A 25,000-nucleotide genomic window follows, 5' to 3' on the forward strand; every position below is an offset into this window, starting at 1 on the left:
TGAACCTGGCACGGGAATTGCATTCATATTACTCGGCTTAACATATGTTAATTCAAGTGGGACTACTTGTAAACCATGATACTTCCTCATTATCTCCCCAGATGGTGTTGGCTGAAAGGCGGCACTGGTGTTCAAAGCAGAAAACAACCTGTTCAGAGGAAATTCTACCATTTTCCAGATAAAAGAATTGTCAGATGCCTGTATGTTTCCTAAGCAGTAACATTTCATTATAATAAGTATTATTTTAGCCTGTTGGTACAACAACATACGCATTATGTTTAAAGTTCAAGTTATCCAGTCATTTCGTGATTTTCAGGCAACTTAGAGTAGCCTTAATAACGTTTACATTTTCAGCAAACTGTGGTGAATGTATAACAAAATAAAGTTAGAAGCGCACTTGGTCACCACGCGACCTCTACCGCTTTTGAATTGATAGAAAATATCGTACAGTTAATGGAGTCCATAATCAAGAGAATTGGTCATGTTCCAATGCACTCTAATGAAAACCAATTATCCAATATGTGTTCTCAATGACGCGTGTGAAATAAACTCCACCGAGACCTTCATAATGTTTTTTTGTCATCATTAATACCACGTTTCATCATATATGCTATATATTCGAATAAACGAGTCCATGCTTCCTCAACGTTTGGATCCCAACTGTGTTTCAATGTAGGTCGTATTGAAATGATAAATTGTTCTTCAAATATCTGAAAATAGAGGAAATGTTTTGGATTGTTATATTACCGTTATATATATATATATATATATATATATATATATATATACATATATATATTCTATATAAATTCTCTATATATACATATGCACACACACACACACACACACACACGTATATATATATATATATATATATATATATATATATATATATATATATATATATATATATATATATATATATATATATAAAGGAAACTATTTCTTTACCCCCCCCCCCCATAATATATACTGTGGAAAAAGACAAATGAAAATCAATTGACTTACACTTATCATATCAATATCTGCACTATAATCTTTATGTCGTCTTCCAAGATCGATCAACAAGTTATCAAATCGTTCATCATCATTTACATAAGCTAACAATTTCTTTACTAAATTCATAAACCGGAGTCCATGCTCACGTAGACGCTGCCTATTCTTCGAGTCCCCGTCTGTTTCTTCCGTTGAATACGCAAATTGGAAAAATCTCCTTGTCTCTGGGTGTGTGTCAAATATTCTGCAAAGAATGAACAAGCAACAGGTGAATTAGAGCATGAGTTTCGTAAGTCCATACTGTTGGGCAGGTTATGATATGGTTGTCTGTCTGTCTGTCTGTCTGTCTGTCTGTCTGTCTGTCTGTCTATGTTACCATTTACTCTTAATGGCTGATCCAATGAAACTTGGTACACACAGATATAATTGAAGACCTTTTGGATTTTAATGAATACTTTGCGCGATTAATGATTTTTAGTTAGTAGGCAATGTCTTTGGAATGCTTTCTTCCAATGTCAATAATTGATGTTATACTTGAGGTCGTGTTTACCCGTTTGTGTGTGCGTGTGTGTGTGTGCATATTTGTGTGCATATTTTGGGGTTAGGGGGATATGTGGCATTTCAGCGAGGTGAGTCGATAGTTGCATGATGAGACGCAAACACAGTATGTTAGCAGTGGTATACTGTTCCGGGCTGCGGCTATGTGAGTCTCTTAATGTTTATGAGACCTGTGGTAATTTCAATATGACCTCGCCGATATCTAAATATTGCAACTGTTTCTTGGGTTCCTCGGAAATATTGTAAAATGGGAAGTACATAACTAATGTCTTCATACCGCTATAATCATGACATATGATTTGCAACTTCGAGACACACACACATTTACAGACATTAAATTTTAGTGCAATTACGAAATTAAATCCATTAACTCAGACTGAACTTTTGCACATATAAGCTTTCGTCATACATTTACAGACTGTTTGCATGGGAATTATCATTGCCGCTGTGTCGGAAGTGTCAATCAAATAAACCATTGATAGGAACTTCGTGTCCTTCCCCAGCAAAAGACTCCGTAACTATTTCACTCTCAATCAAAATTTAGACTTAACTTATTTTTTTCTTAAATGCGTTAGTGAAGAATTCCTTAAGTAACCGCTTCTTCTGAAGGTGGGAGGTAATGCTGTATAGGTAACTTTTGGGAATCGTTCAAGAGGCAAGACTGGAAAAAAGGCTCCTATAGTTTTCAAAGAAATGAAATTTATGTCGACAATTTTTACCTGTGTGGGCCATCGCCACATTGTTATTGTCGTCTGTGTCATGAATGTCAACGGTGTTAGTTGAATATTGATTCTTTGTTTCTATTTGTTCGTTCGCGAATTGGTGTAAATGTTTTCTCCTGACATGTTAGCAGTGAATGTAAATTTTGTTAAGGTGCGTATACGGAAACGGTTTTGTCTTTATTGTAGGCATTCAATTAAATATTCCCTGTCGCTTACCGGAGGCATCCTGTTAACACTAAGTATCATTATAAAGTAATTCCATTTCATTACAGGTGTTAAATTTGCTTACTTATGAATGTTCTTGACAGTTTGCATGCGGCGATTGGTAAGTGCAGACGGGTTCATTGATTTTCCAAAAAAAGTTACTTGTGACAAAAGGGTTTTCTAAGTATATCCTGAATTTTCACAAGTATAGCCTTTAACACGATGGACGACGCGGTTAGATTGTATTAAAAGGCTATGCGTTTTGTTGTATATATTCCTAGTAAATATATATGCTATAACACAAATTAAGAAAGAATCACGATTCCGTGAATGACATTTAGGTATACCCTTTACATAGCTTTGTGATTACTATATTTGCTAGAATGGAAACTCTCATCGAATGCGTGCCGCAACTGTTTATTATCAAATAACCAGAACCTTGATCTGGTGTACACTGAAAAAAGCCCTTACTAGCAAGATCGTGACTATTTCTAACTCGTCTAAGCAGTGGTATATGTTGGTCGACCAGTCATGGATAAAAACAATTCTTAATCAAACATTCACTAACTATGTTGGGAACCCTTTTTTAGACGTTCGTATTTGTACATATGCTATTGCCCAGACGAATTTATATGTTTTTCCTAGAGTATTTATTTAGTGTCTACTGCAGACCTTTGTCAGGGACTCGTCGAGAGTACGGGTTAGCTTAGCATATTTATGTTATGGACATATTAATTCATCTCATGCTACACATTGACTAGTTGTAATATACACTCAATTTATTAGCAAAGTCCATATGTTTATAGTTAAGCCTATCAAATCCCCCACAGTAACATTTATCATTTCTACGAATCGTTGTTAATATTTTCACAAGTAATATATGGAAATAGTTGTGAGCGTGGTAAACATTCGCAATTTTCGAGTGATTGCAACCGAATCCAGAATTCATAGTAATACTGATTGATGTTGACAGAAGCCGTGAGAACCTATCAAAACATCTGCGCTATCATGCATAGATGTTAAAACTCTGGTGGTGAATTATCCGTTTAAAATTCATACTGACGTGATTGCATGGTTGCAAGACTTGAATTGTTCTTTCGTTTAGAGTCCCGGTGATCATGTTTCACTGAAAGTGATTCAGATGACAGATCTGAATATAATCTAACGATGACACGAATAAAATGAAAGAATAATTTACGATTACGGGTTTGTAATTAAACAAGCGATCAGACGTAAGGTCACATTACAGACGTTAATAATAGCTTGTATTGATACATGCATATCGTTATGAATGTTATATTACTCTGTGGGAGAGGTAGAGGTCACCGCATTAAATCATATAGATATATTGTAAACAATTCATGGTTCAAGGAAAGATGTTAACGCTGTAGTGAAGATAAGAGTCACACAAGTATTCAAATACACACACACATACATACATACATACATACATACATACATACATACGTACATACATACACACACACGCACACATACATACATACATACATACATACATACATACATACATACATACACACACATACATACATACATACATACATACATACATACATACATACATACACAGATACATACATTCAAACAAACAAACAAACACGCAAGCACGCACGCGCACACACACACACACACACACACACATATTTATATATATAACTTGTCCAACTTTCAGTTGTACATCATACACCTGACCAAAAGGGTCCATGCACGTAACTTCACCGATTAATGCACATATTATAATTTATGAAATCTATAACTCAACATACACACTCCATGTAGTATTGTGAACGTCATTTAAACCTATTTCAGCAAATGTGTTAAGCATTTAACATATGTTCTTATAGCTATGAGTCAACTAAAGAACATATCCTGCTAGCAAAAGATATGTGATGTGGTACTAAATGTAAGGTTAAACAAAGTTTCTTGAAAGAGTTCCAGTACTACCAAAAGTATTGCGCTCTGCCACTGCGGTATAGAACACTGTCTCAGCAGATTGATACTCACCGAGTTATATATATATATCAGGAGATGTTGATGTACGAGTGATTTACTCACGAAACAGACTTGTAGAGACGAAAAACCCGACTTGATTTTCTTCTACCCTCAACATATACTCCGCTCTGCGTGCAGACGTATCGAGCACTGTACTACGGACAAATCTTACATCTGACTTCCTATATATATATATATATATATATATATATATATATATATATATATATATATATATATATATATATATATATATATATATATATATATATATATATATATATATATATATTACATATATATTGTCGAGCACATCCATGTAAATGTTGCTGATTTAAGACAGGCTCAAGCCAAGTTGTATGCGTTCGGAAAGAAAATCCAGATTTTTTATACGTCTCCTTGTATCCAATATATGGAATTTGGAATCGTCAGTTGTTTCCCACAGTTGTTGTTGATTTAGAATTAAATAGCACAGGTATATTAGTCTTTTAGTTCTTCTATATATTTCTTTATTCAGCTCTATGTGTATATGAGATGTGGTTTTTGTCGCTCGTTATAAGTCGCAATTAACATACGTGATAGCATGTGATCAAGTGTTGAAACACTTACTCGAGTTGGTGAGACATGTTACGAAGATTGTTATTTATAAAACAAAATAAATCACCAATTCATAGGTGGCTGTAGTGCTTTCTGGGGGCTGTGTTATCGATAAGTATTGCACCTTTAGCCAATTCATTAACATGTTTCCTTACTAACGATCGATTTCAGCTATGTAGAGAAAATGTTTTGCTGCTAATGGCTGAGGAAAACGGATAAAAAAAACTGTGTCCCGTATTCTTAATGGCGGCTATTATAGTCAGCATATATTTATAAATCCATTTGTCGTGATAAAAAGTAATTAAATGAAAAGATCATTTATTGTGCAGTGTGTAATTTACCCGAGCGGTTTCTCGATGTACGCGATATCCAAAGTATTAACATTTTAGGACCGTTTGGTTTTCAAACCCTCAGGCTAAGTAATTCACCACCCGTCCTCCGAAAAGAATATCACTTGCCAACTACAACTAGTTCGTTCTAGTTTTACATGCTGTATAATGCTTTGTTTGTCTCACCTTAAATATTGTGTCTGGAGCAGAATCGAAATGTTGCTTTGCCTAAATTATGTTTTGTATCAACACAATTCCATATTCACAAGCCAAGTTATTGTCTTTGAACAGAAAATATGGGTTATACTCAGGTCGTTCTACGTCACGACAACCCGTGTGTTGGTTCCGAGGTACTCGAAACATGAGTAAAAATGTTCCAAATCGTCAATCTTTCTCCTGACCTTTCACATATTATGCTTAGTGAGGTATAATCATATTCCGATTTTGTTTTTTACATTTGTTCTTCATTCAGTCAGAATATACTCGACATAGGGGTTTCGTCACTTCTCATCTAGCGATTCGTCGTGATAAGGCCCCTTAGGTCACTTGCATTTCCCTTGGCTGAACGCATAATATGTAATTGTAACAGCAATATCCCATATGGAAACCCACTTTTATTTTACCCAAATTTATCATATATATACACATATATTTAATGCTGTTATTATGATTTCAACGGCTTTTTGTGCCGACACAAAAGCAAATAATCTCGAATGAACAATAATTTTGTGATATCAAGTTATGTTTCTAGTTTCTTTTTTTTTCATTTCTCAAAATGGCATCAATAGCAAAAGAAAAAAAAACATTGAATCTATATCGCAGGTTCTTTTTCTAATGTTTTCATATAATTTCATAAGCTGTCAAATGAAACGAATAGACCATTAATATTTATAGACTGAATTGTCCTAATGGCCAAGTGTTCTTAATGAAATAGCTGGACTATTTACATAGTTGAAATTAATCCTGTTTTTCCTAGTAGCTTGTGGTTTTTTTGAGTGCAAGCAAATATCTCACTATTAAAAAGAGGATTAATGTTTCCCATCTGTTCATGAAATATAGACGTTCGTATACAAAGTTTTTACAGACCGTATGGCCTTCATAACATATGCCGCATCGATCTCATCAATAACGTTATACGATATTTCATACTTAATGATTAAATTAACATAAAATTATTCATACTATATGAATGTTACTTATTTTGCGTTTGTAATAGAGATTACTAATTGTCTTCAATTTTTAATTGTACTAACACTATGTAACTGTACTATGTTATCTATGTTTCTGTCAATGTCTCTACCTATTGGGTCTAGGTCTGTACTATATAGCGTTTGGAATGCTTTGCTGTGAACTCGTCTCCTTTCAAGACCGTATGCCATTCGCTGCGCCCGGGTACTTACGCGTCCATTTGATATCCATTTAATACTAAAATACTAATATATATGTAACTGACCGCCTGTCAGTCAAATCGATTTGTGGTATCCGATTTGTAAGATGAACAGCCGATGTACTTTGATACAAGATAAAAACAAAACAATGGTTACAAATATTACATAGGATCACCATGGGTCAAAGCTCTGACGTAAATGTGGAATAAAATGTTATAGCGGATCAAATGATTATTGAAACATTCGGCCTTAGAGATAATGAAACATAATATCCAATACCTGTCCATGGATTTGTACTTTTGTTGTGCGCTGCGGTTAGCTGAATTCAGCTCACCACTTACTAAAACACAACCTAAGAATATTTCAATGAACATTGGCTAGGTAGGCCTCTTCATCAAAAATCGGAAATATGCGTATTTCCCGGCGATAATAATTGTACCTGTAAGGAATATCTTGTTCTTGTCATATTGCAAAATATGATTGAATCTAGCATTTAAAGGTAAACGCACACACTAGGAAATAAAGGCATTTTTGTAAGCTTCCGGTTGCAGAGATATACTTTATGATTTTACATCACTTACATTACGGGCGATTGCCGAGAAACACTAATTGAAAATTATTGGCCGTCCGCTGTTTAGTGACAGACGTTATTAGCGGTCGCAAGTTGTCTCAAGGGGTATATCTAGCCTCATAAATATGGAATGGTTAAACAATGCATATTCATGGGAATGTACCACATGCACGTTGTATACTCGTGAGATGCCTTGCCTTGTGTTGTGTTGTTTGAGAACACGCGTCAACGTTATTGTTCAAATTCTGTGGTATTAGAAATTTTAGCTTCATAAAAGGCACGTTCGTCCTTAACATTCTTATTTTACTAAACTAAAGTGTGAATGAGCACAGGTTATTCAATTTTGCGTGAGACACTTTTCGGTATCTCCTCCCAGCAGAACAAATCAAGGAAATATACGGTTGATTGGTCAGCGATCTCGACTTTAATCAAAATTTGGAGTACACTTAAAGAGGGTCCGACATGATTACATTCGGAACGCACATTTAGGAAGTAGTAATAGGAAAAAGAGGAAACATGCTCTCTCTCTCTCTCTCTCTCTCTCTCTCTCTCTCTCTCTCTCTCTCTCTCTCTCTCTCTCTCTCTCTCTCTCTCTCTCTCTCTCTCTCTCTCTCTCTCTCTCTCTCTCTCTCTCTCTCTCTCTCTCTCTCTCTCTCTCTCTCTCTCTCTCTATCTCTCTCTCTCTCTCTACCATCGTCTTTCAAAGGGAGAACGTACACGAGATTGTTTTCTGGGGCTAATGGAGGCGCCGACCTTCACCACATCTAAAAATATATTAGGTTATTAAGGTGTTATAAGTCATGGTCCCGACGAAAACAAGATGCAAATTAGTCATAAACCACGCAGTTTCTACAGCTTACTTTAAATAGAAGTTTGACACTATACGCCATTAAAATGGATTCGAAATGCATCAAGTAAAGATGTCTGTCAGAGAGCCCTGGAACCTTTTATCGACTGCTGTCAATTAGTCCTCCCTATAATGCATATTAGAACCCCTTGAAATTGATGAAGACTTTTAGGAACACACACATAGTGCATTATTATATCTGCAGGGTATGTCTATAGCTCGTAAGATGTTGAGGTACAATGTATATGAATATTGTAGCAAACTGGGAGAATAAATTGAAGTGGTTCATTATAATTATCTCTTTGGATGGATTACACTTTTTGACTCTCTAGAGTACTTGCAGTAACTTTCAATCACTGTGAAATGAACTAAAAAGAATCTCCTCTATGCTGATCAAATGTTAAAGGTAACCCTTTGAAAAAAATTTCTTTTTAAGTCACTTTTTTCTCAGAGTGGGTCACCTGAAAGAAGAAATGTATTTATAAGCTTTAATTTTCAATGACATAAACAAGTAGCAATTGATAATTGTGTACAGGTTTCAAGGTTGCTTAATCTTTCTAGTTCCAATTTAATCGTATGATGATTCTGGTTTATCAAGTATGATATACACCACATCAATTATTTACTTTCCTTCTCTGCTTTGAGTGGTATGATTGATTCAATTCGTCGGATATGGAATAAAGTTATCCTGCAACATTTATCAATTCTGAATAAATTTGGCATGTTCAAAATCTGATAAAAAAATTGAAATAGGGAAAATATGCAGCTTTATATTAAAGTTATCACATTTTAAAATGAAAAAAAATGTACATTTGTATTCTTTTTCTTATAGATATGAATATATTAGTAACAAATTATTTTTGTTTCATTTTATGACATCCATCGCACTTTCCGTATTCCTGAGTAAAGTGCAGATCCTTTAGTGCTGGTATTGTATTTATGAAAGTAAGTATTATATGCATGAAGCCTGAGAAGTACATTAATGTACCTGTCGAAAAGTGGAAATAGTCGTTCAGTTTAATGCGTTTCTTGAGAGAAACAAACAATTGCGAGTACTTTATTCACGTGCGTGTTGACCTCTTTGGCAGAAAGCCTATAATGAAGAGACTCACTTACATTTAATTTCTTTGAGTAGTGCAAAGAGAGGGCATTAATTTTGCCGTCAGATCTGAATATCGATTACCCAGTTTTGACCTGCGTTTCATCGAGAAAAACAAGTGAATATGCAAGTTAGTTAAGAAAAAAATGATGAACTTGATTCTCTCACATTGCAAAGCCTTTCACACTAAAATTATGGGTATTTAATCCATTTGAAGGTTTTGAGGCGTTTGACAGATGTGAAGTTTATCATTATGGATATTTAATTATGAAGAGGACACAGCAGGAGCATCTGAACGTTTTTTCAGTCTAAAAGGAACATGAATAATACAGTGACCTATAGTATTTGAAACATTGTGTATACATTTTATTGGAGATTGACACATAAACACTCAGAACAACAGAACATGAAGCTCATTTTAAACATAAAAGGTTAACATAATTTGTTATTTTATCTCAAATATAGAAACCCGTGTTCCAATACCATTCCAATTCATAAACATGCGTTTTTACATGTACACTTTTATATTACAAATATCGCCCAGTTCCTGCTCTTAGACGCATACTCCCCGAGTAATGTATATGTAAACCTTAACTCAACCATGTCCTCTTGATGATTGGACGAACGCTTTAATTGATGACGAGAACCAAACCGCCCATGTGTGTGACAGTGAGGTGCTACTTAGAAGACGTGATTATTTTGTTCTAAAAGCAGCCAAAACAATGCAGGTCTCACGCCAACGGAACCATAGGAGGTCTATAACACACGCACGGAACTATTTGATGATTCATCTAAACATCATTAATTTTAACGTCTTTACAAGCTTTTAAGAACTTACCAAGCTATTAATTACCATGAATAATTTTCACCGTTCTTTATATACCGGATAAGAACATTAATTAACTGAACAAATCTCATCCATCCTCACAATCACCACATGTGAAAATCCCCGAGGCAACTACGGCCTCCTTAATCCTATGCTGATGTATTTGATAAAGTAGTTATGCCATGTAAAGGTAAGAACTCGTAACATTAAAGCTAACGAAAAACACATCCACATACACGTAAACATTTAGATAACATGATTAAGAATATCAATGCGTTACAATTAAATATTGCATTTTACACATTTTACATTTAGTGTAAATCCAAACGTTAAACGTTACTTGAATCACTTATGCGTATCTAAATAACATTAAAGTTATATTTTAAAGAAACAATCCCACAAAAATCAAAAGTATGTTTTCTCCTCTCTCGTATCTACATTTCAAGTATTAAACGATGAAGTTATAATATCTTCTAAGCGATTGGGTGTAAGTAAACGATGAAGTCCATCCATCGCGGATCGGTGATAATTAACACGAAATCATATCGTCAGCGAAATTCGAACTTGTATACACTAAGACCATATGCTCTCATTAATCTATTCTGTAACAGAGTGGTGAGATTATATTTTACACTCAGCTGATCACGTCAATGCCTAGTTTTCTCGCCAGTCAACCGTTAAGAGTCGGGGTTAAAACTATTTTATTCAAGTAGCTCAATTCGAAAAGTAACTTTAATATGCTTTTAGACAAGGGGACATATTCTAATGCAGCAAGTTGTCTTTCAGTCTGTAATTTGTCAAGTAATATTTCGTTATGTGAATTATTATAGATTGGAAGAAGAGCTAATATTTCGGATTGTAACAACCATTGCTATAGACGAAGGACTTGTAGGATAACCGGTTAATCAAACTATCAAGATTATCTATCACGTGCAAGAGGGAGCGATTCCGATTTCAACTTCAAGGTAAGAGTTCAAACGAAAGTTTAAAAAAAAATTTACAGTCGGTTAATTTTGTAGTTCAGATTGGGCGTATTTATTTATTTATTTATTTATTTATTTATTTATTTAATTATTTATTTATTTATCTATTTATTTATTTATTTATTTATTTATCTATTTATTTATTTATTTATTTTTGCTGTGTGTATTGTATGTATCCGTATCAGCTGATCACGTCAATGCCCAGTTTTAAGGATTCCAGATTTATTATATTGTATTGGAAATCCTCAGGTAATATTTATTTACAATTGTCAAATGTATTTATAGGGCCGGGATTGGACTAGGGTAGTTGCAAGATAACTATTTCCCTTTTCTCTTTAGCTGTTGATATGTTTATCCTGACTAGTAAGTGTTTGTAAGTACAATATATTTTGGGGTATAGATTAGTATTAACTTGCTGATTCCGTAAACATTTATGCTGTGTATAAGCTACTAAGAAATCAAACTCGGTGACATGATTTTTTTAAAGAACCTATATAAACAATTCTTTACTGACAGCCCACGTAGATCCCAGTTCATAGTATCTTATTGAGTTCATTCAGGGAGACTGGATATTAAGAGTTATTGTTCGTTTACATCTTGTATCACAAGCTTCATTGTTAATGTTAATGTGCATCATACATGTAAAGGACCCTCGCAGTGTTTGACGTTTATTCAAAGTTGATATATATGCTGATGATATCTGTCTTTGATTACGTAATAGATAGTTAACTTGTTCGGGAGGGTTATGTGCCAATAAACGAGGGGACGTAGCCCCCAAGTTTCTGGCACATAACCCTACCGAACGAGTTGTCTATCTTACTTATACTATGGCGTGATTGGCTCAAACGGATCTTTTTTCAAAATTTTATGTAATTTACTGCATGTAAATTGAGTGCTGAGCGTAATATAGTTAACACCCCTAAGAAAGAGTGTGTTATGGCTCCGTATAACCAACTGAAATCAAGGGCTCTGATTGGCCAAGTCGGTCTAGCCGTAGTATAAATAGCATTACAAAATACACCGACAGCTTGTCTGCACGGTATTATTATCACTCTTGGGAGTTAGACCTTGCTGTCAAGAATCGAAACTTTACAAAAGTCACAAATCAGTGTAGCCATGGTTCAAGACCTGACAATTTCCTTTCAATCAAAATACCAATTTCCCTGAAAACGAATCAAGTAATGTAAGGAAATGTTTAACAAATGATATTTAGTTTTAATCAAATACACACTTTATTAACATTGACCCCAGTTCATATTGCCTTGACTATCAATCCGTTCAGTGGCAAATGGCAGATATTTGATTAATGTATCAAAATGTCGTTGAAAACGCTGCTTTGAGCGAGGTATAAGCATGATACATCTACATATAATATCTAAGGTCATCCTTAAGGGTTTCCATATCTAGTAGAAGAACGAGTGCTAACAGTTTTGTGGTTTTGCACACTAATTGAATTTATCAGCATATATTGCAATTTTCAAAGTGCTATACACGTTTATCAAACTGTTTAGGACTAAACTACGATACAAGAGAAACTGAGATATCTATTAGCCCCATTGATATGTTTTCAGTTCACGAGAGGAAAGTATGCAAAAAAGCATACGAGGTAGAAATGCAACTGATTACATTTGCCATATATACTAAATGGTATTCAGTTTTTTAATGTACCAACGACAACGAATCATAAACACTGAAACAAAACGTCGCTTGGCTCGACAAAAACATCTTTACCGATCTTTACAAACATCTTGACCGATATTGTTACACTTTCTTTGCGAGAGCTACCATACTCTTAGACGATGTCTCTGCCTGCTAAACCTAAGTTTAAGGTTGGCGCATTCTTTTATCATATTTAGACAGTCAATTTACTAAAATGTTTCAATTGTATTTCAGTTTTTGTCGTAGCAAATGAGAACATGTGATTTTTGTCGAGTCAGATGAGAAGATTTACAACATCAAATATATATTTTGTCTAGCTAGACAAAAAACTGTAAATGGTCCGGTGAGCAAGACACACCAGATTGAAACTGAAAATGTCGCTTTGAGTAACGTCCAATATTTACAACAAAAATCACAAACTCTGAAAACAACCGTCGCCTGGCTCGTCAAAAAATCTCATTGCTGCTGTCTGCTAATGAATATGCCTAGTATAAACCAGATTTAATGGTGATTCAAAATGCTCACACTGAATGCCTTCAGTAACGGCAAAGTTTTGAGATTTTTGTTCCTACAGACAATTGTTGGAATACAACAGAACATATGCAATGTTATTTTTTCCTCATTGATTGCTGTTGCTCCTTGCTGTAGCAATCTCCTGGCCAACCAGAACATGTAATGTGAAGCTTTATAGAACGTTGTAGCATAGCACTCACCGTAGAGAGAGAGTTTTAAAGGCCAAAAAAAAAAGAATTGTTTCTGGTCAGCGCACATCACTTAAATACTCCCCTCCCTTCAACATACTTTTTCATGTTTGTCCAGCCAATAAAGTCTGCAGTTGAAACGGAAAACACAAAAGTAACTCTCCCTACATTAATTGCCACTTCAGTGAAGAAAACTGAAGAACTAATCATGAACAAGCCTATGACATCTGCCCCAAATACACACTTGCTGTAAAGTACTAAATAAAAAGAACAGTAACTGCAATGAACAGTAGATTGAGTAACATTTGTTGAGAATGTAAAGCAAAAATCGCATCGTCGCACCACTATAGACAACATTTCCTGACCAGAAACAATGTTTTTTTTTGTTTTTTTTTGTGGCCTATTGAAAATATGCCAATAACTTATTAAAACACTACATCAATAATATTTTCAGGAAAGGTGCGCTGTTGCATCGCAAATGTATGTACCACATTATATGTACCACATTATATTGAAGCGTGCATTCTTGAGATATAGCCTAATTTACCAAAAACCATTAATTACGTAAATTACACATTGAGAATCATGGGATGTTTACCGAAACCTAAACAGTTCTTGCCACTACCCTACGGAACACGGATACTAACTTTAGTTTGGATTGTGCCAGTTGTTTTTTAGAAAATGGTGATACAGTCGCACCACTTTAGGCAACATCTCCTGATCAGAAATAATTTTTTTTCTTTTTTGTGGCCTACAGAAAATATGCCAATAACTTATTAAAACTAAACGCTACATTTATGATATTTTTAGGACAGATGCGCTTTATGAAGAGGACACAGCAGGAGCATCTGAACGTTTTTCAGTCTAAAAGGAACCTGAATAATACAGTGACCTGTAGTATTTGAAACATTGTGTATACATTTTATTGGAGATTGACACATAAACACTCAGAACAAATGTATGTACCAAATTATATTGAATTTAAAGTTTGCACTCTAGAGATATAGCCTAATTACCGAAACACTATATATTACGCAAATTGCTCATTAATGTTCATTGAATGTTTACCAAAACCTAATCAGTTCTTGCTATTATCCGACGAAACACGTCTACCAAATTTGGTTCGAATTGATCCAGCCGTTTTTTGGAAAATGGTGACACACACACAGACACACAAACAGACTTTTCCACCCCTAATACAAAACCTTCTTTACGGTAGGTAAAAACGAAAACAAATGCAGCTCTGACATTGTTAGGGCTACTGACATACGAGCACAATTTGGATATTTGATATGTAGCTTCCTATGAAATTCAACCATGCCACGGAATTCTTATTAATTGCCTAAGAATGCCAGATGAAATGACGGTAATATAGGTTGATATCAACAGCCTAGCTAGGTTGACGTGAGATCTCAGTTGACTATATCACAATTCATCTAAATTACCTGGCACACATAATATTATATATATATATACATATATCATATATATAGTCCGACCATCTTGTTACTCAATATATACACAGACATTAACGTATATATATATATATATATATATATATATATATATATATATATATATATATATATATATATATATATATATATATATATATATATATATATATATATATATATATATATATATACATACACGTTAATGTCTGTGTTACGGAGGTTTACTTCAATAGTTGGCGAGGAAATATTTACTTTCATGGTGATATTTTGAGACTAATTCAGATTTTTTGTTCAGTAGCATGCTCTTTTCAGCATTCGTTATACATAGTTTCTCGGTTCGACAGAGATTACAACGTTTCTTTTCATTTGTGTAAGCAGCCACTTGGGTGATGATATCCCACTCAATATTATCTGGATTATCTGGAGGATTACCATGGAAATACTGTCGGTTTTCAAAACCTCAGTAGACGAGATGGACTAGTGAAAATTCAAAAAATATAAATGTCCGTTAGGAAGCGGAAATAGTGTAGTAGCATTAGCCCTTCAAGTCTACATGTAGGTTTGTTATAGCAATACTTCTTGAATTAGCTGATACGCTTTGTCCCGTCTTTAGTGTTGTAAAAGATCTATATCAAGATGATGCACTCAAGTAATGTTTCTTATGCTACTTTATTATTACTATAACACCTCATATAGTTTATCAGTTTAGGCGATCCATGTCAGTTCAATACACTAACTTGTGAAATCTTCTAATATGTGTTGTATTAATACAGCAAAGTACTGTAAAAGCCATTCTTGCGAATCCTGTCAACGATACATAAGCTTTACTATGTCATTTCGGTTGTAGTAAATCAATGTTAGGCCCACTATTGAAGTGATGGGCATATATGATAAGTGTACTATCTATTATGGCGACTGAAATATGAGTTTCCTCTAGAGGTAGTATGTTGTTTTTGTACAATAAATATACCCCGGGTTCTTCTAAGAATAAAGCTACATCGCCTACTCATATTAATACTCCGGGTCTTTACTTGAGGAATGGCCGTGACCCAGAACGTGAAGGTTATACTTTGACATGTGCTCACCCACGTTCCTGACGCTACAGTGTTATCTCATCAGACATGCCGTCTTCAATGATAATCGGCTTGAACACTAATACCCTCGTGATTTAGGAAATGAATATACTTCCCACCATGGAAATTTCGTGTGTCATTCAGATCAAATTACATTACATCTCTGTTAATGGGCTTCACCTTCACTAATTACACTGGCAACTGTAGTTTGATATCGAAACATTTACTGTCCAGGAGTTGTTCATTCATTTGGGGATAGTTATATTTAAATCTTATGTAATATTATGTAGTTGTAACACAGTGACTTAATAATATATATTTATTAATTAATGCATATCTTTACTATAGCTATATATGCTACTCACTTTACCTCACACCCAAATATTATGCTTTATTGAGAAAACAATAAATGATGAACACAAAAATGCATTTTGATTCGCAATCGACGACTTTTAGCTCAGTGGGAACGATGTCCGCGTTTCTAATAAATCACCATCTCTATCGGCAAAGGATAAATGGGCTATTGTGAATTATGAAACAATATGTTTCGCATCGCGTATTAGCAAGCAGTTTCCAGTTTAAAAATCTACACCCTCTTGCCTCTTTGGTGTCATTTTGTATGACAGAAAAGTGCCACGCAGATAAGCGATCAATTTACGGGGTACGAAGGGGTGATACATACATCAAACTATTAACATAAATCCTAGAAGTCAGCATGAAATTGTCTCCGTAGTTCGTGAAGCCATGTTCATCGATAACTTCATGCATATAAATCGTTCTTTTATTTAACAACGAGAGCCATCGGAATGATTGCAATCCATCAAAATACAAGTTATTACATTGGCATCGTAAATGTCACACACTGCTGCTCACCTCAGATATGACTTCGTACCAATTAACAAAGATGGTAGTGAACAGATGTGTTTTTAAAGGTAACGACATGTCTGCCATTATCACAATGCGTTGGTAAAAATTCATTTTGCGGTTGGTTAAACCACAATATCGTTCAACAGTTCTTTGGCAAAAATTAAAGGAAAACGTGTCAATGGCATATGTTCAAAATACATACATACGGCATTTGTTTCAAATACATACATACATACATACATACATACATACATACATACATACATACATGCATACATGCATACATACATACACCAGGTTTGCTGAGCATTTCCTCCTATTTGCCTCTTTCAATACGAAAATTGACATCATCAAATGTCTTGCGATGTTTTATGCGGGATGAGGAAAACCTATACTACACAATCGAACCTTGCAGCATTTAAATCAAGTGTTTTAACATCAGTCGCGGTGAAATAGAACTTATCACCACTGAGTTATGTGAGTGCAAAATAGTACGATTGGTACAACCTACTGATATTTTGATATTCACGAATTGACTTGACTATATAGTTACGCATATGTTTTTACAATCATGGATGATAAATCACACATGTTAATATAAGTCGCTGTTAAACACTCAAGAAGGACCCATTAGCAAATTAATCAGCTTGCATTACTGGAGATAGGTATATTTCAATTCGTGCTCTCCTTACTTTACTGCGCTGTTTACATTACAATTGTGTCTGTAAGCTCTTTCTAATAAATGTTGACCTAAAGGAGGTATATTTCATTCGTTGTACATTTACTGCTACTAATATATTTATGTATGTCACTCTTGATATCTTGTGTTACGTCTGGAATGCCAATGAGGCGTTTTAGTAGCAAACATTGTGCACGTTTCGTTCCAGAAACGCATACAGTGTTAAACAGTAATGGAAATATTGTGTCGGTGGTTATTACTGTAACAATAACGTTTCATTTATGACTTGTGTTAAACAGCATTATTGCCCTTAGGGATAAATATAGTTAGACGAACTTTGTAAGAATGGCTATATTTGTCTGAATGACATGAGCTTTAAGTGTTGTCATTTCGTAGCTTTGCCATGCATGAATACGGTTCGTGATTTCATTCTTATCTACAGTTCTGTTACAAACAAAAATAGCATCTTTAGTCGTGTAATTTTCAATTAATTAGTTTGATATTTGCAGTATAACCTAAGCGTGTTCAAAACAATGTTTTCATATTGAGAAATGACTGAAATGGCAACTTCATTTTTTCGGTAGAGAACTACAGAAATGTTAACTTGATCGATCATGCCATCGCAATTAAAGTCACTTATAGCAGAATAATTACCATAGACAACGCCCCAGGCAGTAATCGATACACGCTTTTATCTTGTATCCCATCTTATTTTCAACCAGTCTAAACATCTATAGCGCAACATGTGGGCGTATTCACAAAAGACCACAGCATGAAAGGATTACTCTCTCAGCATGTTTCGAAAAGGAGCAAAAATATTTAATGTTTTATTACTCTATTTTTAGACCAATGAAACAGCTGATTTGCTTAAGGAAAAGTCAGAATGTTTTCAGTCCATCCTTCTGGCAATAGATAAAATTCCTTGATCTTAGAAATGGGTTTACATGGCATTGAGACGATCTATAACTCGAGGTTCCTTAACGTATTATACAAAGAACTTTGAAACCAGGAAAAACGATGTACTTTTTTTATCTTTTGTAGTAAACTCAGTAGTATTCGAAGATCTTTTGTAATCCGTTCACGTACGCTAGCACCAGGAAAGGTTTAAGAGCAGAATATTAGATTACTAATAGGAAAATCGAGCATCAGTAGGTTACACATCTAACAAAAGAGTCATTTACTTGAAAATCAGATGTCGGCATTAAACTATTAAAGTATTTATTCCCCTAAAATTATTTTAAGGGTATGATCAGCAAATCATCCGACCTGAATATTTTATCAAGCGTCACAATGTGGTACGTACTAAAGTAAACGAATATAATGCAATCATACTACTATAGGGGTACTTATTACAGAATTTCCTCAAGATTTAGCAATTAGGGAAAATATCTTGGATCAACTTTCCTAAACATAGAGGATTTTTCACTATCCTTCTGTCAGTTTTAAGTAGTATTTTTCACAAAATAAAATTACTTAAGGAACGTTGAAAATTTACCATTTCAGTTTGCAGACTTAGGTACACCGGTAGTTCCTCTATATAATTATTTCACGAAGAAGAGGATAGTAATTTTATTAATTTGTCAACAGACGTTCTTGAAAGGTATGTAGAATATTCTCAAAGAAAAGGAGGAAAGTATATGAACTTGTTATGCACTAAAGATATGAATGAGCATAACAAAGGTCTAGAAATAAATGTATGTGTGAAGACTCGCTGTACACACTGACCACCCAAGTTAGTGATGAAAAGTATATCCCATTCTAAACAAGCATTTCATTCAATTGTTTGAAAAATGTAAAGTGTGCAATTTTCTTTTCGAATCTTAACCATATTTTCACTACATATTATTAAGATGTACCAGTTATGCTTGAATTTGTAAGAATTATGGCTTAAAGAGGAAGTCATTAATAAGGAACATTCAAACATGTACGATAATATTGTACATTGCAACATAATATGATTTTCAAAAGAATTAGTTAATCATCTATGACTATGTCTATTGTCCAAGTTATGACAGTGCGTCATTAAATATATTCAATATGGTGGATTTGTAATTCAATATTCACACAAGATAACATACTGTCACAAACCTCTCTTTGCTCTTTTCTGTTTCTTATCTGTTAACATCGTATTAATATGATTTGCAATATATGATATATATGAATTATGTTTTTTGTTGTATACAGTTTTTGCATATATTTAATCTGTTTTGAAAACTACAAAATCGTATTTATTTCCCAAGATAATCCCTCATTCTGGTTAGGATGACTAAATCTGAATTTTGCAATGAATTCAATATATCCTATGCCTCAGTATGGTCGATTTGTCCGTACAATGATCAATTTATAACCATTGCATACACGTACAGCGACAAATATTCTCAATGTCGAGCATACTGGCAACTTCAGGCCTCAAGATGTGTCATGCTATCATATGCATCTAGTACATCGCGTTCAATTATCGGTATCTCCTGTCGAGGTGACCTTCACCTGACAGTAATACACGACTGTATAAGATAACCTTATTGCATCCACACGTTTTGTGTGTATTTATTAGGCTGTCTTTTTTCAACAAAATTAATATAACGCCATGTATACCCTGAAGGCCTTATTGGCATGTATATGGTCGAATTGGATCAATATAGTTGAAACGCGCGGTCACAAAGTTTGAATTAGAAATATGAGCACGGGACTATTATTGACTTTGCTATTTCAACGACACCTTAAGGACTTTCATCTCACTCAGCTTGTCAGAGTGTCTTCTTGACTGAAAAGTCTCATATCTTCGTTCACATCACAAACAATGTCACTACAATGATCCCCGGTAATGATACTTGCATGCGATGAAGTGATACACGTAATAACGACGAAATAACGTCTAATTTTCTGCTGCCGTACGTGTGTGAAAATACAGCTGTTGTGTACAATATTTCCCAATTTCTTCTCACAACATGTTAATTTTGTCAGTACAAATGAATGTGCGATTTGACAACAATAATGTAGCTGTCTAGTATTTTTGTTCTGAAGGTACTTGCCATTTATATCCATATAGGTTGTGTGTCCTAAAAGAATGCTAAAACATTGACACAATTACAGCTACATTCACTGAACTGTACTTTTTAATTTTATTTAGTACCTTGTAGTAAGCCAGGACTAAGGAATGAGCAATTACATGGTTCGATTACTTTAGCTTTCTCCATAGACTGAGATTCCATTATTTTACACTGACACTGAATGTTTTGAATATGAATTTAGTAAACAGAGAGCCCGACCTTTGCGACTCGTATTATCTTGTTCGTCAATCTCCTGTCAATATGTACAGAACATATAGAAGACGTGTACAAGCATCCAGTACCAACAAGAGAATTCCAATTGTTAAACCATGAAATACACTTTGAACGCTAAATCGTTTCCTGTCTACTTGACCGTGCTCCCTGTTAGTAAATATAATTATTTCATGTACTGATTTACGATGCAAAACAATCGATTTTATGCTTATATACAAACAATGTAATTCTTCTAAGAATGTGAAATCCTTTAGAATAATAAGGATAATGGGAAAGAATCTAATCTGTATGAATAGAATTTACAGCCTGTGTCTGACAGATTCAATTGTGCTGTCTCCTGAAACTATAAAACATTATTTGAAACGTATGTATTGGCTTAAACTAGATGGAAATGTCGGTGGGTGTGTGGTTTCAATTGATGGGCTCGATGAAAGAGAATGTATTGATCGGTGGAGGATCAGCAGTTGCATGGTCGATACACAGTGTACTGATTGGAGGGTGGATAGAAACGTGTGTGTGTGTGTGTGTGTGTGTGTGTGTGTGTGTGTGTGTGTGTGTGTACGAACAATGAATGAATGAATGAATAGAAATACAAATATTTATGTGTCAATATATAAGGTCAATGAACCAAGCAAGTTTGTGAATAGGTCTAAATTTAAAGCATACGCTGGCATGCTATTTATGTACGTACGTACGTATGTATGTATGTATGTATGTATGTATGTATGTATGTATGTATGTATGTATGTGTGTATGTATGTATGTATGTATGTATGTATGTATGTATGTGTGTGTGTGTGTATGTATGTATGTATGTATGTATGTATGTATGTATGTATGTATGTATGTATGTATGTTCGTACGTACGGACGTACGTCTTTCTTTTATGAATACTAACAGTCATAGCAACCTCCTATCAACTAACACACGATACACAACAATTAATGTAGTCAAATGTTTAATTGTTATCGACCTTGCATGATGAGCAGGTGCTGTGCGATCCAATTACTTTTCCCGCTTTTCAGAACTCACGCAAAACATTAGTCCATGCTGCATATTTGATTTCGAATGTTGTGATTGACTCTTTTCTTTCTGTCTACTATAACAACAATCAACGTTGCCACAGGCAACATCACAATAGTAACTCCTAACAAATGGACATTACACATGAATATTGTTATTCACTGGGTGATTGATTGTAACTTGAATCAGCGTATGCTGTGTATGTATTTTTTCTGTTTTGGTGTTTTGCTTGGTTGTAATCAGACGATGTCAAAGCAGCAGCAGGGAGATAAGCTAGGTTATTTTGACCGGTGCAATTTTAACTTATGAGGCCTCGAAGAGGTGACGGTACTATATGCGAAGGAGTTGATGATGTACACGTTGATAATGTACTTACCCCATGAACATGAGCATACCTATCCTCTCAAGATCAATATGCAGCTCCTTCCAAGAATCCGCGATGAGGCGTTTCTGTTCCAATGATAAATTAGGTTTATCCTGTTTCGATGATGAGCTATTACAACCCATATTGTCCGTCCTCGGTCTTCTCTCTCGCTATAAACTCTCGTCAAATTCTTCAGTCGGTGGCAAATGTAATTGCTTGTAGAAAACCCCAACGGATAAAAAAAAAGATATCGTTTACTGTCAGTCAAGCAGGCTGGCTCGTCTGGTTACAATATTGTCAATTGATTATAGCCTTTGCCATTCCACGTATACTTCAAGCGCTGTAATCGAAATCATTGCTCTTGGCCCCGATTACAATATAAATTCATTCTATGTCATTGGTTAAACTCGAATTGTTGTTGAAATCGCCCTCGTATCACCATTCGAATGGCTAATGCAAAATGACGTAAGCTACATTTCAATCAACAATCCACACACGTTCCTCTTACATCAGTGATTGCACACTCGTCTGTTATTTACTGCCTATCCAATGGATTACATCTGTCGCCATGTTGCGAAATATCACACACTCGTCATTACTTACGTTTAATATATTTCTATATACGAATAGTGTTGCCAAAGTGTAATGTATTTCACAATTATAACTGTTTTATTCCTAATCCATTTGCGGCATTGATAAATATCTGATTGTCTTTCGGGAAATGCACAGTCAGTACATATGTATATAACATAAGTATAGTAAATGCCCAAATTTCTTAAATGGATACAATTCAATTGGCTAAGTAATATTAATACATATTAAGATATACTTGTGTAATTGCATAAATTGATATTTATTGATGATTCATTTCTTCTTTTCCTAACACAATTATGCAATCAGACGGTTAAAGACAGCCAAACATCAACCCACATAAATTGTTTTTAGCAATGACAGCATATTAGTAAAGTAAATTCGTGGTTATTATTTACCTAAAAATACTTATCGGGAGAAACCGACGTAATTATATTTAGATCATGCTGAGAGACACTCGTGTTGATTTTTCCTATATATTGAAAGTAGACATACAGCACTTTGAACAAAAACTTCTACCATAACTTATTATTCAGATAAATCAAGAGAGGGGAAGGTTTTTAGACTAACTTTCAGATAAATATTAAAAGCGCGAGGTACGTTGTTCTTTCTTATTTTGTAATTTGTATTATTAAAGATTGATATAATATTCTCACAAGCTTTACATTTCAGATTTCCCCCAATAGGAAAACAGGTCAGAGAGTTCACTTTTATAATGAAAGAAAGCAGGTTGTTAATGATAACCAGAAGTAATCACTGAAGCTGCATTCCATGTGGTATTGGGTATGTTTCATAAGTTAGCCTATCCTTGCCTGTCTTTGCTATAGACTATTTCATTATAATTAATTGCGTATATCACAAAACCATATAACTGTTATATCAGTTGGATTGAAACTAATATTAGGACCTTATCCAAAAGCCGAGAACCAGGACAGATGCAGCGCTGTTTGGAATTTCATTCATGGAATACCGTAACCCGTCTAATGTACTGTCATATGAAGTTGAATGGTAATTTTGGTGTGGAGAGAAACCACAATTCTTTAGTATTTATGTGCTGTTCATGAATTTTTTGGCTGGGGGGGGGGGGCTTTACATGCACAAGGGAAGTCTTGAAGGTCTCAGAATTTAAATAGCATTTAATACCAAACATTAGTACATGGCAATAGGTTGACACTCTTGATTAATTATGTATTCTTTGCGATTCATCAATATTCTAGTCCCACATATATAACAGATGGGAGCATTGTACAACGTTGGGTTTTATAATGACGAACGCTGTTTTCATTTATATCGCAAATCTTTCACTTCCTTGGAGCCAGGCCTATATACTGACTATGGTCTATATTTCTGTTTGAATATATTACATATTGAACATATAATTAAAGGCAAACTATAGTTTTGAGATAAAAGTGGCAAGTGTAGTTCGAAATTGCTCCATATCTTATCAGTACCCACGCTTTAATAAATTATATTTCATATAGAAGCACACATATAACAAAGACAATGGAAGAAATTTACAAGATCGGTTGCAATAATACATCTCGACTCTATCTTACATACTGAAGAATCAGAGTAATTTAAATCTAACGTGACAAGGTAATTCACCTTAGATTTAGAGAGAATAAATTTGGCTGAGGGACACAATTATAGATATAGAAGTAGGTCTATAAATATATATACACCCAAGAGGGTGACATGTCAGAAGACAGACAGCCTCGTGGGTAGAACGGGATCATTTTTCAAAGGAAAGTACCTCTCAAAGGATATCGATGGTAAAATGTTTTTACCATGACTAATCATATCACTATAATTGAAGTATTTAACATGTTATAAAAACGACTCTCAATTAAGGAAACCTGAAATAGTAACACCAAAATATTAATAATTGATGTTTGAAGCAATTCACATGGGCAATTCAATATCAAGATTTGGATCACTCATGTCAACGTAGAATGTTCCTATCCTTCTGCGCACCGCCGTTTGATGAAAATTTATATATATATATATATATATATATATATATATATATATATATATATATATATATATATATATATATATATATATATATATATATATATATTCTTCAAAGTTACTTTATTTCTTTGAAATTGCTTTTTTTGAAAGCAACAGGTGAATTATTAGGCAAATGACATTCTCCAAGTACAG

At 34.3% G+C, this 25,000-nt stretch overlaps 1 protein-coding gene across 1 annotated transcript; it reads right to left on the reverse strand.

Moving 5' to 3' along the window:
• Nucleotides 1–563: 563 nt before the first annotated feature.
• Nucleotides 564–22,383, reverse strand: LOC144444716 (neuroglobin-like). Its single transcript, XM_078134244.1, has 3 exons — nt 22,253–22,383; nt 1,009–1,240; nt 564–710 (listed from the first exon to the last, which is right to left on the reverse strand). The coding sequence occupies exons 1-3, from the start codon at nt 22,381–22,383 to the stop codon at nt 564–566; spliced, it is 510 nt and encodes a 169-aa protein (XP_077990370.1).
• Between the last annotated feature and the right edge of the window lie 2,617 nt (nt 22,384–25,000).

The sequence above is a fragment of the Glandiceps talaboti genome, chromosome 2 (genome assembly GCF_964340395.1).
Source record: "Glandiceps talaboti chromosome 2, keGlaTala1.1, whole genome shotgun sequence".
In the NCBI taxonomy this organism is placed as follows: domain Eukaryota; kingdom Metazoa; phylum Hemichordata; class Enteropneusta; family Spengelidae; genus Glandiceps; species Glandiceps talaboti.